Here is a 17650-nt window from a genome sequence, read left to right on the forward strand (position 1 = left end):
ATCTTAGTTTTTTTTTTTTTTTTTTAAAGAATATTACATTATATAATCCAAAGGAGTTTACATCATCCAAGAGCTACCATTTATTCGTGGAAATTGAATTGGAAGTTGGTTTGCAAGTGAGAAGGTGGCTATAAGGGGAAGATCTAGAAGTTCGAGTATAAGTTCAGTCTAACTTGATAATTTTTATTTAAATCGTATATTATTATTTAAAATATACAGTATCATACTTATAACTTATATATATCACTTAAAATTGTGATTCTAAATAAATTTAGAATAATTTTTATTAAATTGTATATTTTTGTTAAGAAAATTATTAAATATATACAAATATTATATTTAGAATTTAATAAATCACTTAAAGTCATCATTCTAAAATATAGAATTCATATAGTAAGATATATATACATTATATATTTAAAGTAAGAGTTAATAAAATTTTTTTTACGACTTTTCCAGATTAACAAGTAAATAAATTTTAATATATAAAAAATATACTTACATGAGAATACGTTCTTCTAATTTTTCTGTAACACGCTTATAAAAAATATTAAATAATTAAATCACTAAGTAATATCATAAAAAATAATCAATACTTTTTTAACTCACATAAATATATAATATGAAAATCATGATTTGTGACAATTTGGTAAATAAAAAAAATTAAATTATTAAATCGCTAAATAATATCATAAAAAATGATCGATACTTTTTTAATTCACGTAAATATATACAAGATCATGATTTATTGACAATTTGGTAAATAAAAATAGAGAGATCAAAACAAACTCGATACAAAATCATGATTTATATCACTTGTATCATTTATGTTCACTTAATATATATATATATATATATATATATATATATATATATATATATATATATATATATATATATATATATATATATATATATATATATATATATATATATATTTGGTGGATTGATACATGAATGCAATATGTTTTTGAACTCATGATTTGTAGTGCATGGTGCCTTGATAAATGATACATGGATACATAGTGTTTAATACTTCATTTAATACCATATAGTATAATAGTGCATTGATACATGAATACAATGTATATGTAGGTCTATTGACACATGAACACTTATCATTTAAGGGTGCACTATTGATACATGAATATAAGTATATTATTGAACTTATGAATTCAACTTGATTGTTGATATAATCACGCTAAGTAATTTTTAATTGTTCATTTTCAATTTTTTATTAAAAAGATTCACTTCAAATTTGCACCAAAATCCATCAAATTTGATATTTGAACTCATTGTAATATATATATATATATATAGTGAGGAATGTTACTTAAAATTATACATAATATTGCTTATATAATGACATAGTTGCATGCATCTAAAATACTCAATCTATATTGTGGTACGGTCAATCTTCCATATATAATAATAGTAATAATAATAATAATAATAATAATAATAATAATAATAATAATAATAATAATAATAATAATACAATGATGTGATATAAAAGAAAATAAATTATAGTACATAGTTTTCTTTTTCATTTCCAAGAATTTCTTGATGCATTTTGTGGGGTGACCCTACCAATATGGAGGATCTTTTTGCTAACTAATTTTAGCTGTCTCTCTTTAATTTTATTATTATTATTATTATTATTACAAGATCTAAAATATCTATCTTCTTCTTATTGCTTCATTGCCAACTATTATTTGTCCACCTTCAACAATCATTCTCAATTAACAATACTCTTATCTTTTTGCATCCTATAGTTTCTTTCATTACTCTTTATAAAATTCTAACTTTTGGTTATCATACTAACCAAACATCGAAAAATATTTTTTATGATAAATGAATTCCGTCCTAACAAATACATTTTGAATTATTTATTGAGTTATTTATCATTTATAGTCTTTTTAAAAAGAAATCACTAAAAATAAATTTCGAAAATATTTTTCATGAAAAATGAGTCAGACCTAACTCATAGTTGTTCATTGAGTTCTTCACCATTTTTAGTAATTTATTTAGATAAATAGATAGTAAAGCTCAAAAGAGAGAGTTAAGAAAGGGTGATAAATACCTATATATAGTGAGAGTGTGAAAATTTGCTTAATATGGGGAGTCATGATACAATTATTGCTTTTATTCCAAATTTTAATATCTTATTGTATTATGTACACAAATGTGGCCAAAAATTATATATGGCCAACCAATTGTATTATGAGCTAGTTATTTAGTGGAATATTTTAGGATGTCTCTATGATAGGCAACTAATTGTTTAATTTGGGCAATACAAGTAACATCAGTAGAATCCAATAATTGGATAATAATTTAGACACTAATTAAACTCTTTAAACATGATTGTACACATTCCTGTTATTGCAATTCTTTTGTTGGGAACCCTTTTTAATTTATAATGAAGTTTTGGCCCTATATAATACCAATTATGTCTAGTTAAATGCTATGTTTTTAATTAATGGAACTTTAGGAACAAATTTAGTTCTCTAATTCAAGGGGTCTATTTATGTATTAACAAATGACTTTTTCTTTATTGTACTGATTAGTGATTGTAACTTTTAATCATAACATATTAAGTGCAATTTCATAGGTGTAGTCTAAAAAAAATAAATTGTACGTAAATTTTCTCCCTACCTCGTACGGATAAAGAGATTGTTTCTTAAAGTTTTTTAGCTTGAGTATCACACGCTAAAATAATTTTAAAAAAATAAATACAAAAGTAAAAAAAGACATAGAAAATAATCAAGAATACATTGCATGTCATTCAAATAATAAGGAGCAATAACAATAATCAAATAATGTGATAACCAAAACACAGACGTTAACATGAAGTAACAAAAATCATAGGAAGACAATTACGAGAATAATGTTACTACTACTTGTTTGAACATGGAACTTAGTATAGTGCGTTAAACTTGCACCAAGCCTATCCATCCAGAAAGAGAGACAATGCACAACTACCTACTATCCTTTTACCGTAATCCACAACCTCCATAACCACAAATCTAAAATCATTTCTTCCATAAGCTGATAACCAACTCTCTTCAATACTTCTTTGGGCTACCTCTATTTATTCCCAATAAGCTCATTATAGCTAACCTCTGACACCTTCTCACTAGGGCACTCTTAACTTTCTCGAACTATCTCAGTCTCGTTTTTCTCATCTTGTCCATCATAGAAGTCTGATTTGACCTTGTCTCGAATATTATTCAACATCTTCACTTCCATCACTCTGATCTTTTGAACATGCTAGTTCTTAGCTGGCCAACCCTATGCCTCATATAACATAGTCAGCATAAGAACTACTCTATAAAACTCACCTTTACATTTTGATGGTATATTCTTATCACATAAGGCGAGTCTTTATTTCATTCACCTCACGATGTGTTGTATCATCATCGTTCTCCCAATTTTCCTGAATTAAAAACCTAAAATACTTGAAATTTTCTCTTTTGAGAATGATCTGTGTATTATCACTTCCACGCCACCACATCACTGAACTTGCACGTCAATTATTTAGTTCTGATCCTGCTTAGCTTGTATCCTTTACACTCTAGTATTTGTCTCCAAACCTCCAGGTTAGCTTTAAGTACCCCATCACAAATTTCGTCAGTAAATACTACATTATCTGCAAATAACATACATTATACACCTTACCTTGTATATATTGTGTCAATTTATCCTATCATCAAAACAAAAATAACAAACTAAGAATTGATCTATGATGCAACTATATCACAATCAAAAGGTGCTATGAGTCTTCTCTCACTATCCTTACCTAGATCCTATAATAATTTAATCCTATTTTTAACTACTCTATACAATAGTACCTTTAATTATTTCAGAAAAAAAAATACTCTATTTTTTAAATTTTTAATCAAACTAAGTCATTATATAAAACAATTTACTAAAGTAATTCATTTTTCTAAAATTTTACAAAACTAGTATAAACGTATTTCACGGTAACGTTTTAGGGTATATTTTATTTTTTAAAAACTAACAGTATTAGGTTGATATACGTTAGTGTAAGTAACGTTTTACTTTTAAAACGTTATTTTTTGTAACGTTTTACTCCTAAAACGTTACTGTAAGTAACGTTTTAGGAGTAAACGTTACTGTGAGTAACGTATATCAATCTGACGCCATCAACTTTTAAAAAATAAAATATATCCTAAAACGTTACTGTGGAATACGTTTATACTAGTTTTGTAAAATTTTAGAAAAACACATTATTTTGATGAATCACTTTATTTAATGACTTAGTTTGATTAAAATTCCGTAATTTTCCTCTCTTAATTCTTCTCAAGGTGGATTAGTAGATGAAATCTTCCTTTCATTTTCATATAATTCTTTGCTGGAAATAATTGCTCCTTAAGATTTTAGGACCCCACACCTGTCACATGCAATTAGCAAATTTGACCCATAAAAAATATTTTTTTATGCATAAAAGAAAAGAACATGGTTTAGGTATAAATTTGAAAATAAACTAATTATTGAAAAAAAAAATCACACCATCAAAATAAATAAAAAAAATAAAAAAATCCTCTAGCATCAGCTGCACCTAAACGTCAACAAATATTTTTATTCAAGTGATTATGAATCTGAACTATGAATGACAGGTTTGCTATAAATTTTCATGATTCTCCCTTCAATCAAGAAATGATTTATTATTATGTCACTCCATGTGCATTTTGATCCATCAAATAATTAAATTATATTTCTGACCTAAGCATTTCCAAGAAACATTGCAAATAGCATATCATTGTTTTCTATTTTGTTTTCGATATTCATATTAAAATTTAATTAAATTTATATTTTATGATATGAAAATTAATATTAAGAATAAAATGCTTTATAGTAAAAGTAATTTTATACTAAACTATGCATTTCCAAGAATAATTGAAATATCATCATGTGACCACCTACCAGCTGATTTTTTTGGGGGGTTGAAATAATTCTTTAATATATGATTATGTATTAATTATTACCATAATTTAATGAAATTTTCTAAGGTTTATTTTAATTGAAGAAACTATTAAAAATATTAATATCAACACTTATTGTGATGAGGGGGGGAGAGGGGGGGGGGGGGGTTAGTAGAAACAGAAGAATCATGAATACACTATCAGAAAAGTTTGATTTAAATGGAAATTTTTCTAACAATTTGTATAAAAATATGTAAGAAATTTATTTTTTCGTAAATTATCGTGATAATGAAATATTAGGAAAAACGTCAAAAAGTCCCAATAACATACAGCTGTACTTCAATTTTGAGAGCTCCAATCCTTTAATAAATTAAGATATGAAAAGCTAATTAGTGAAATTGGAACAATTGAATTATCATAATTTCTTAATTAAATAGAAACATTGAGTTTAGCTGTTTAAGTAATATACGCATAGAGAATAAGCGTAAAAGATTATAATTAAACTATTTCATTTTTGAGTTTCATATCTAATTTATTACTTATTAGTTTGTGAAATATACGTCTCTCTTTTATACACTCTCATATCTAATCTAAAATGTAATACATTTTTTCTTTTATTTTAAATAATTATCAAATAACACTCTACATAAACAAAACAATTCATTTAGCAAGAAATTAAATAAATAATTAATATTACTTAAAGTTAAAGATTAAAGTATTACTATTCCAAAAAATTATAAAATAAAATATAAAATATTTATCTACCCCACTCCACCACTTTCTCTCAATGACTCCCCACGCCCCAATTTTTTACTTTTTTTTTGTAAAACAAAATCTTTTATAAACTTTTTTTCTTATAAATATGTTACTTTCATCCTCCCCTTTAAATAATAATTTAGATATTTTTTTCAAAAAAAATTCTACCCTACCCTATATAACCTTTCGCTTTCAATTCTTTTATCGTTTTGTAAGTATTCTTTACTCACTGCAATACTTCTTTCGAAATAAAATTTTTATTTCTATTATATTCTATACATAAGTGGAAATATATATTACACATCTAACATAAAAAAAAAAGTAAAAAAAATAAATTAATTAGAAGCGAGAGGTTATATGTGGTGGGGTAGAATTTTATTTTATTTTCAAAAATAATATCAAATTATTTTAGGAAGGAGTTGGGAGGGGGTGAGATCTGAATTTTGAAAAAATATTTTATAAAAGAATTTTAAAAAACAAAAGGACGAGGGAATTGTCTCGAGGGGGTAGAAGATGATGGAGTGAGATGAGAAAAATATTTTAAAATTTTATTATTTATGACAATCATTATTTTAAAACTATTTCTTTTAGATAGTAATACTTTAGTCTTTAGTTTTAATCAATATTAATAATTTATTTAATTTTTGTCTAAGATTTTTACAAATAAAAGAGAAAGCGCATTACACACACAATTAAAATGTTTTTCTTAAACTAATAAGTAATAGTTTACGCATGAAATTTACGCTCTCATATATGAAAATAATTATAATTTGAGTATAATATTTTAAATTTTATTATTTATGAAAATCATTATTTTAAAACTATTTTTTTTAGATAGTAATACTTTAGTCTTTAGTTTTAATCAATATTAATAATTTATTTAATTTTTATCTAAGATTTTTACAAATAAAAGAGAAAGCGCATTACACACATAATTAAAATGTGTTTCTTAAACTAATAAGTAATAGTTTATGCATGAAATTTACGCTCTCATATATGAAAATAATAATAATTTGAGTAATATTTTTGACATTTAGTCTGTTGTGCATATAAATAAACTTGTTAAAAATAATACTACTAATAATCAATGTCATTATGCCTGTATCTTACTTATTTCCTAAGTTGAGAAGTACATTAAAGGTACATGTTTTGGTAGACTCTAGGGAAATGTGCACCATCAATCAATTATATTTTAGGAAAGTTACTACTTCCATAAGCAATTATTAGACAAAATTGTAGAGACATCAAGTTATAGTAGTTGTATAAAATATAAATAAATCCCATATCATTTTGTTTCAGAATTATGTAAAGAAGTGAATAAGTATGTCTCTATATCACATTACAACATTAAATTTCACAATGGAGACTTGTTCTAGCTGCTGTCACTTTAATACTTTTTAGTATCATCATTGCATTATCAATATGCATCACATAATTATAATTAATGAGAATTAAGAGAGTTCTCTTAGTTATTGATAACAAGTTTATATTTTGATATGAGATTGATCTTTCCTATTTTAGATAATGTAATTTCCAATTTTAGTTTTCATGAGTCAAAGTTGAGTTTGGTCCAAACAACAACATTTGTATTGAGGAATTTAGAAAAAATGACTCTAGTTAAAGGCTAATAAATAATTTATAGTTTTAGTTTGAATAATTATTATTCATAGCAACAATTTAATATGTCAATACTTTATTTTAGACGTTAGACTAATATATTCATAGCATTTAGAGTGCATAGAAGAATACGAGTTGTATTAATAAATATAGTCAGTATCGACGAATATATTTTGGGTGTATACAAAGATACGAACAATAAATTTAACCTATACAAAGATACGAACAATAAATTTAACCTTATCTATGCACTCTAATTTTACTTGTATTTATTCGCTCTTGTATCAGTTGTATCATTCGATCTAATTTCACTTATATTCATTCAATCCATTTTACTTGTATACTTGCGTGCATTTAGCTTGTATTAATGAATACAGTCCGGCTGTAAACAAAAACATAATAAAATTTAAAAAATACGAAAGAATATATTCATTTACTCTAAATTCACTTGTATTCATTTGCTTGTGTATTACTTATATTCATTTATTGTTGTATCATTTGTATTCATTCAGTGTTAGTATCACTTGTATTGATTCATAAAATATAGAAATACAGTAGAGAAAGAGGGGGGGGGGGGGGGGTAAAAATACATAAATACAAGATAGAGGGTGGAAGTATAGAATACAGAATGAACCCGGCCCGTATAATTTTTTTAATATATTTTTTTCTAGTTATGTTTGATACTAAAAAGAAATTTATAAAAAGAAATTTATTTTTTTATTAAGTTGTATTAGTTTAATAGGATAGTGACTTAAAATTTTATTTTTTTAGAAGTCAATTGGGAAACATGCTAGAAATTGTATTGTTTTTTATTGAACCCTTTACATTTATTATCTTGAATATTTTAATAGTTTAAATGAAATTATCTTAATAAATAATGTTCTATCAGTCTATAACATATAAAACATTGAAATTAAGTTTGAACCCTCATAAAAGCACATAAACCCGCTCCACCTAATATTAATTTCAAAAAAACTACTTCAACCTGTCCCGCATCTGACCTGCCTCATATAGCCCTAAACTCGCATCACCCTGCATAGCCTTAAACCCACCCCGCCCCATTGCCATCCCTACTAATATATATTACCCTTTAATTATCTAAAGGTAATGTTTTAGGGAAATGGAAGGACATGTTTTGGGAGCCTAATTTATCATGATATTTATCATAACAATATTTAATTAAAACCAGAAAAACATTGAGTTGAAATAACGCCAAGATATTATATTATTGCTATTGTAAGTTAGAGGTCCAATGGAGGTACAATGATAATATATGCTTTGGATTCTCTAGAATAGTGCACCACCAATGTATTATTATTAATTGTATCTTTATTATATTAAGATAAGAAACCTCCCTACTACACACTAGAGCCATTATTTATGAGACAAAAGTAGTTATTTAAGTCAGTTGTGTAAATTATTCCAATCATTTTGCTTCATTGTTATGTAACAAAGTGAATTAGTCTGTTCCTAACTTACATTACAAGTTGAATTAATGAATTCAAGCAGTAACTACGATATCCTTCAACATGATGTATTTATAGGATTAAAAGAGAAACCCAATCCTACTATTATTAAATGGGCTAAGATATAAGTATTTCTAGACTATAATTAAAATTTCAGAGATACATTTTAATAAAATTAAGGTTCTATTACCTCGATTTTTTTAATTTTTTTTTATAATTTTGTTCAACTTTTTGGCTTATGTGACATCTGTTAAGATCCTTGATCTTCACCATGTGAGGACCTTCAAGATGAGAGAAGAGAAGAGAAGAGAAGAGAGAGGAGAGGAAATATAATGTTTGTGTATTTCCAACTTGTATTCAACAACCTGTACATACTGTATTTATACACTTCATTAACAACTTTTAACAAACTCTAACTACCTTTCTAACAATATAACTAACAAGATACAACTAACTAATTAATGAAAATATCTCTTTATTTAACATCCTCCCTCAAACTGATGCTTTGAATACATCTTTCAAGCACAGTTTGGTCATTAAGTGTTCATGTTGTTGCCTGCCAAGACTCTTGGTTAATAGATCTGCCTGCTATTCCTTAGTAGAAACATAATGGGTTTTGATAACACCTTGTATAATCTTGTCTCTCACAAAATGACAATCAATGTCAATGTGCTTAGTTCTTTCATGAAAAATGGAATTTGCTGCAATCTGAATAGCAGCTTTGCTATCAAAATAGAGGAATATTGGAACCTCAATACTGATTCCCAGCTCTTTATACAGACCAATCAACCAAGTTATTTCAGCCACAACAGAAGCCATGCTTCTAAACTCTGCTTCAGCAGAGCTTCTAGCTACTGTTTCTTGTTTCATTGACTTCCAAGACACTATAGCATTGCCAAACTTCACTAAGTATCCTGTGACAGACCTTCTAGTCTGTAAACAACCACCCAGTCAGAATCACAATATGCTACAAATTTTCCAGAACTATCTGAGGGCATTAGAAGACCAAGACCTGGAGCATTTTTTATATATTTCAATACTCTTAAAGCAGCATTCATGTGAGATTGTTTGGGACTGTGCATGAATTAACTTAGCACTTGCACTACATATGCAATGTCAACTCTAGTCATAGTAAGATATAATAACTTTCCTACTAGCCGTTGATATTGAATAAGATCAACAAGTAATATATCTTCACTTGTAGAACCTACTTCCTTAGTTATAAAATCATCATAGTCGACTGATGTAAGTTTCAGTTTGTCTCCAAAGGTGTGTTAACTGGTTTAGTGCCACTCAATCCCATATCACTAATTAGTTCCAATGCATACTTCCTTTGGCTCATCACTATTCCCTTTTGTGATCTCACAAATTCAATTCCAAGGAAGAACTTCAATTTTCCAAGATCTTTCATTTTGAACTTTAGCTTTAAGTCATTCCTTGTTTGTAAAATCAGATCTGTACTGCTTCCTGTCACCAGCAAATCATCCACATAAACCAACACAACTACCAACTCTCCTTGAACTGTCTTGGTGAATAAGGAATAGTCAAAATGACTTTGTGAGAAGCCAAGTTGTATCAATGCATCAGTGAGTTTCTTGTTCCATTGCCTAGGTGCCTGTTTGAGTCCATAAAGAGACTTATGTAATTTGCAGACAACATGCTTCCCCTCCTGGCTAGCAAAACCAGAGGGAACCTCCAAATACACTTCCTCCACTAAATCCCCTTGAAGAAAAGCATTATGAACATCCATCTGAAAAATAGACCAATGTTTAGCTGCTGCCACAGCCACAACTGACCTGAAAGTGATCATCTTAGCAACTGGAGAGAAGGTCTTAGTGTAATCTAACCCCTCTTGTTGGCTATAACCTTTAGCTACAAGTCGAGCCTTGTACCTTTCCACAGCCCCAGAAGATGTGTATTTAACTTTGAACACCCATTTACACCCAATAGGTTTCTTTCCAGCTGGTAGTTCAACTAAACTCCAAGTGTGATTATCTTGTAATGCTTGAATTTCAGATTGCATAGCAGCCACCCAATTTGGATCTTTAATAGCCTCAGTATAAGAAGTAGGTTCTTTGATGACAGAATCAGATGCCAAAGCAGCTCTACACACAGGTGATAAGTGATCATAACTAACCACATCAGATACTGGATAACAACAATTTGCACTTCCTTTGCTTGTGGAGACATAGTCATGCATCCAAATGGGAGGCTTAGTAGTCCTGGAAGACTTTCTAGTAACAGGAACTGTTGAAGATTGTAGTGTTGAAGTTTCAGAAACAGAAGCATCACCCATTGAAGAACTATCCATAGAGGGAACAGAAGAGGAAGGAGCAGGAGCAGGAATATTGAATGATGGAGCATTATTCTCTATATAGGATGACTGCAGTTCATCTTCCTTCAAGGAAAACAAATGAGAAGAAGAAGTGGAAGTTGTCTTGAAAGGGAAAACATCTTCCTGAAACAAGACATCTTACTTGTCAAAAATACTTTGGACTCAAAATCATACATAGTATAGCCCTTTTTTGACACTGAGTAACCAAGAAATGCTGCAGGAATAGCTCTTGGAGAAAATTTGTCCACCTTTCTTACCTGAGTTACATACCCCAAACAACCAAATACTTTCATGTGAGCTAGAGAAGGTGAGTGTCTATGAAGTCTCTCAAAAGGAGATTTATCTTGAATAATTGCAGAAGGCAGTCTATTAATGATGTATACAGCAGTGATCACACAATAACCCCAAAATTTCAATGGTACACCAGCCTGAAATCTAATAGCTCTTGCTACTTCTAAAATGTGTCTATGTTTCCTCTCTACCACTCCATTTTGTTGTGGAGTGTAAGAGCAAGAACTTTGATGTACAGTCCCAAAAGACTTTAGCAATCCATTCATTTGTGAGTTAAAGAACTCACACCCATTATCAGTCCTAAGACACTTCACTACAGAAGAATAAACAGTCTGAACCATAAGCAGAAATTCCTTAAGCACAACAACAACATAAGCTTTAAAAGGTAGTAGAAACAACCAAGTATATCGAGAATAGTCATCAACAAGTGTAAGAAAGTATTTTTTTCCATTATGAGTAGGAACTCTATAAGGACCCCAAACATCACCATGAACTAACTGAAAGCAATACTCAGAAGTAGTAGTGCTTAATGGAAAAGACAGTCTAGTTTGTTTTGCTAAAGGACACACATTACAACTCTTGATACATTTGTCCCAATGTGTAGAATTATGACCAAACAGCTTCCTTATAGTGACAGAAGAGGTGTGACCCAACCTCTTGTGCCAAAGATTCATACTCATGCTATAGCTATCAGAATCTGTAGAGAGACATTCTAAGTGATGAAGAACATGCATTAGTAGCTGCAGCAGCAACATTTGCTGTAAATGCTTTCTTATGACCTGATTGAAACACATACAAGCCATTTTCTTCCTTACCAATCCCCTTCACCTTGCCACTTGAGAGATCCTGAAGAATACAAAAATCAGGATAGAATAATACAGCACACTGAAGCTCCTTTGTCAGTTGAGAAACAGACAACAAATTGTATTTGAACTCAGGAATATGCATGACATTGGTTATCTCTTGACCAGGAAAGAGACAGGATGATCCTGTGTGAGTTACATTGACTACATTACCAGTAGGCAAATGAACTTTGCCTAGACCACTCTTGTTTACTGTTGTAGTGTGGGATAACAGCTCAACATAAATAACTATATGACTAGAAACATCAGAATCGACTATCCACTTAACATCATCTGAAATGATAGTAGTATGAGGGATCATACCTGCTGTCAAGGCTACATGATCAGCTTCAGATTTTTCTGAATCAAGCATGGTTAAGATCTGTTTGTATTGTTGTTTAGTAAATTGAGGAATAGCACCAAATGCATTAGTAGAACCTTTAGACATGTGAGAAGATCCTGCAAAATTGGCAGATTGACCCCCTAACTGATTTCCAATATCACTAGGATTAGGATTGCCCTTACTAGTTTCATTTTCTTTGATATATGATCCTGTTTTCTTCTTGAATTTATAATCTGGAGGATATCCAATTAACTTGTAACACATTGCTTTTGTGTGACCTGTGAGATGATACTGATCACAGTAGAGATCACTCCTTCTGCTTCTGCCCTTGTAAAAGGAATTATTCCCCTGATAGTTAGTGCGTACACTCGAGTTGCTTTTACCACTAAACAAAGCTGTCCCCTCAGCAATTTCAGAGCTGTAAGAGGAAGAAGAAGAACCCAGAGATCTTCTACTTTCCTCAGAAATGATCATGGCATATGCCTTATTAATCGATGGAGTAAGAAGCATCATCATGATATGATTTATAGACTGTGAGTAAGACTCATTTAAACCCATCACAAATTGAAGAAGGCGTTGATACTCAAAGTGTTCCACATATTTCCTAGACTCAACACAATTACATCCAGGACATGGCATCAATGCATCAAATTCTGCCCATAGTTCTCTTAGTTTTGAGAAATAGGTTGAAACAAAAGAAATTCCTTGGTTAAGCGTAGAAATTTGTGAATGAAGGAAGAAGACTCGAGATCCATTAACCTTGTCAAATCGTTCTTGTAGATCAGTCCACACCTTATATGCACTTGTAGCATATACAATCCCACTAAGTAATTCAGTACATACAAAATTCATAATCCATGAAAGGACTATGACATTACATTTCTCCCACAAATCATGAAGAGAAGCATCAAATTTCTCTTTAGGATATCGACCATCCACAAATCCTAACTTGCTTTTACCTAACAGACTAATTCGCATTGAACTACTCCATAATGCATAATTCTCAGGGCCTGTTAGTTTAATCGAAATTAGGGAACTATCTGGTGTATCATTGGGCTGAAGAAACAAAGGATGGAGTTGATCGATTGTTACCAAAGTGGGTACGACTTCAGCTCCAATTTGCAGATCTGCAGGTGAACTAGCATTCACCATTGTTGAGATGTCGAACAGGAGAAAACAGAAACAGTAAAGAAATGAGATGAAACGTGAACCAGAAACTAAGAAGATCGAAGGAATATGAGATCGATTACTCAAGCTCTGATACCATGTTAAGATCCTTGATCTTCACCATGTGAGGACCTTCAAGATGAGAGAAGAGAAGAGAAGAGAAGAGAGAGGAGAGGAAATATAATGTTTGTGTATTTCCAACTTGTATTCAACAACCTGTACATACTGTATTTATACACTTCATTAACAACTTTTAACAAACTCTAACTACCTTTCTAACAATATAACTAACAAGATACAACTAACTAATTAATGGAAAATATCTCTTTATTTAACAACATCCAAACATCTCTCACGCGCCTCAATTATGTGGAGTCACAGAATATGTCAAGTAAGTCAAAAGGTGTATAAATTTACCAGAAAAATGCACTGATAAGAGGACTTTTATAATTTAGTTAAGGCGTATCTCTAAATTTATGTCATAACCTAGAGGATATTTTTCGATGATAAATAATTTAAAAATTCTATCAAACATTTGCCGTGTAACTTTTTATTACTAGATTATTTTTTTAAAAAAAAAAAAAAGAAAGGGAAAATATTTATCATAATTGATTCTTGAAAGAACACTAATCCTTTTATTGGACGAAAAATGCTTTCAACTTTTATGAATTGAGAATCTTTTTCTTTTCACTTTATAATAACATTCATAAGGCAGCCTTTTAAGGTTAGAGAATTTTGTTTAGGGTTGAAATTTGTTCTCTTCATATTTTTTTTCTTTATATCAATATTCCTCATCTCCTCCTATATAAATGTAGGCAAATTAAACAAACCACATATAATATGCTTTTACTTTTGATATATATTGTTTGTGTTCCAAGTTTGTTATCATATAAAGACGTCTTAGATGCCGAGGAGTCACGTGGTGTGAAAGATAATATCAAATAGTCTTGAGATCAAATTATAGTATCACTTAATTTGTTGTTTGGTTGGCGAGTCCGTAATAATTTATTCCGAAATTAATAATTAGTAATGGGATAAGTTATCCCTCCCCTTGGGCGGCATAGTAACCGCGGGATGACTTTTTTGGGGATAAATAATTAAATGACAAAAATGTCTCTTTCAACCCTTTTGTTACATCACTTTTTACATTTATGAAGGGCATATTTGTAAATAAATAAATTGTTTTTAAAAATTATTGCTTGAATATATACAACAAACCAAACACTAAATAAAGAATAATCCCATCATAACTAATCTCATCATAATTTATCCCATCATAACTTGAATTCAAACCAAACGATCCTTAATACTATATGTATTGAAAGACGTCTTTGACTTATGATGTGTCTCATAATGATAGTAGGGTGGAAGTGAAGATTTGATACACATAATATTCCTAAGAGAGGCAATTTCAATCATTTTAGTCGTTAATTCAAGATAATCGAAAGATCAATGACGATGTCCCACATAGTATTAGTGTAGGGTGGATGAAATAGAAGTTCTCCTCTAGAGTTCCGTGTGAAAAATGCACCGCTAAATTTTAAAGGAAAGTTCTGATTAGACCGACTTTATTGTATGAGACATAGTATTAACCAGTTAATTTCTCTTAAGTTCAAAAGATGAGTGTGAAGGAAATAAGGATGTTGAGGTATATTTGTGGATATACTAGAAAAGATAAAATTAAATAAAGATATCTGAGACAAGGTGGAAGTGACCTCTGTGATGACAAAAAGAGAAAAATGAGACTGAGATAGTTCGTACATGTCAAGAGAGGGTGCACACAAACCCCAATGAGGAGGTGTTATAGGTTGATAGTGGTGGTTTAAGAAGAGACCAAGGTAAGCTAAAAAAGTGTCTAGGAAAGGTGATTAGACAGGATATATTGCAACTTCAACTTATCGAGGGACAGTATCTTAGATAGAAGGTACAAAAATTGCAAATTAGGATATAAAGTTAGTAAATAGATGAGTGTTTTCTCGTTTCCAAGTGGTATAAGCTTGGTAGTAGTTTGTAGCACTAATAGTAGTAACATTTTCTTGTAGTTGCTCATTTTTATTGTACTTCAGTTATCACATTATCTGGTTATTGCTTCATTTTCTGAATGTTATATTATGTTTTTCCTATTATTTGTTATATCATCTTTACTTAGTACATTTTTCTTTTAATATCTCTAATTTATATATGTTACTAGAGCAAATAATTTTTTAAAATACCTCTACGAGTTAGAAATAAAGATCTGCACATATTTTATTCTTTCTCATACCTATGAATTTATTATTATTGTATGTAAATTTGATCCGATATTTTCCACTTGTTAACATCTCAAAAAAAAAAAAGCAATAATACTAATAAAAGAAGGTGGTTTTTGTGGTTTTCGATTCTCCAAGTAGACACATGATGCAACCTAAGGAGTCTCAATTATTAAATATAAAAAAAATATCTGAATTATTCTAATTTACTATTCATCTCTTGGACTTACTATTCATATGTTATTATTTTTTGTTCTGTTACAAAACAGTAACACATATATACTCAACATGTTGATGTCAGGAGATACAAATGATTGGTGAAAAATTTCAGCTCTAACACATTCCAAAGGACATGAAAATTATTCAAAAAGACAAAAAACATAAAATAATATAAGAATCAAATAGTTTTGAGATTTCCCTTTTAGAAACTTGATTGTGAGGCTATCCTTGATTAGTTATGGATCCACCACAAGGCCATTATGCTAAGAAATATTAGCCTTGTCTTTTGAGTTATGACCATATTATATACCAAATCACATTGTGTTGTCAAGAAATTGAGGTCATGCACATGACCAAATGTCCTCTTAAGGACACACACACCCTTTTATTTAATTTTTCTTCAAATTTTCTTGTAGGTTTCTATATGGAAAATATTGGCCTTTGTCTAGTTGTTCCTAATCACATTGTATAATGGTCTTATTTTATAGGGCTATTCTTATAAACTCTATAAAGTTTGAACCTCTCAATTAGGGGAAATTATAAAATAATTGCAAGAATTGGCCATTAGTAACAAAACCTTGTGGTGGGATCCATCCTCTTATTTTTGGCTTGACAATTTCACATGAGTAGTAGGTCTTTAAAGTTGACATTTTTTGTACTCAAGTTAAATACAATATGACATTTTCTGCAAAACAGTAAATGTGATATCTAGAGTTTGTTTTGGTAACATAAATGATAGAGCCTTATATGTGTTTTATGGTATGTGGCTCTCAAAACCCCATGGTTGATCTATTGGTATGTTTCTCTTTCTCTTTAGGTATATGTTTCTTTTGGTTTTACATTCCATTTAGGATTAGGAATACGCGTAATCGGACCTGCTTTTTACATATCTCTATTGGGACCCTATTCACCTCTTTGAGTGAATTGAGAAATAGGTTTGATTGTCCATCTTTTTGATATATATCAGGCATTGCATTCTCCGGATAATTCAAATCGAAGCAATTGGATGTCCAACTCGAGCCTATATGACATGACCGATCAACAGATCCACCTTTGTCATATTGGTTCTTTTTTTTCTATTTTATTTTCTTGTGGTTGACTCGACACATAACACATTAAATTTGCAAACTGTTTCAGAATATAAAAATTAAAAAACGAAGAAAGTCAATTTTCTCTTGAACAAAGTCGGTCTAGTGATAAAGAAAATGGGGGCTATAGGAAGAGATTGTTACCTTTTGGTTAAATAGTCACAAACTAATGAATTTAGAACAATGGCATTGGGTTTAAAAACCTTACATTAAAGTGCAAGTGCCTATTTTAGTGTATTAATTAAAGCAAAAAAAAAATAAATTGAAGTACTTCATCAAATGGAAATGACCACAAAGACTAGAACTTGGGACCAATTTGATAAAGCCAATA

The 17650-nt window shown here is 29.7% G+C and overlaps 1 protein-coding gene across 1 annotated transcript; it reads right to left on the reverse strand.

Moving 5' to 3' along the window:
- Positions 1 to 12101: 12101 nt before the first annotated feature.
- LOC101252789 (uncharacterized) lies at positions 12102 to 13748 on the reverse strand. The gene has a single exon (XM_004243022.1). The coding sequence runs from the start codon at positions 13746 to 13748 to the stop codon at positions 12102 to 12104; it is 1647 nt and encodes a 548-aa protein (XP_004243070.1).
- Between the last annotated feature and the right edge of the window lie 3902 nt (positions 13749 to 17650).

This window comes from Solanum lycopersicum, chromosome 7, assembly GCF_036512215.1.
Source record: "Solanum lycopersicum chromosome 7, SLM_r2.1".
Lineage (NCBI taxonomy): Eukaryota > Viridiplantae > Streptophyta > Magnoliopsida > Solanales > Solanaceae > Solanum > Solanum lycopersicum.

Coding starts and splice junctions, on each gene's coding strand:
- LOC101252789 (XM_004243022.1), bottom strand. CDS start 13,748: ATGGTGAATGCTAGTTCACCTGCAGATCTGCAAATTGGAGCTGAAGTC.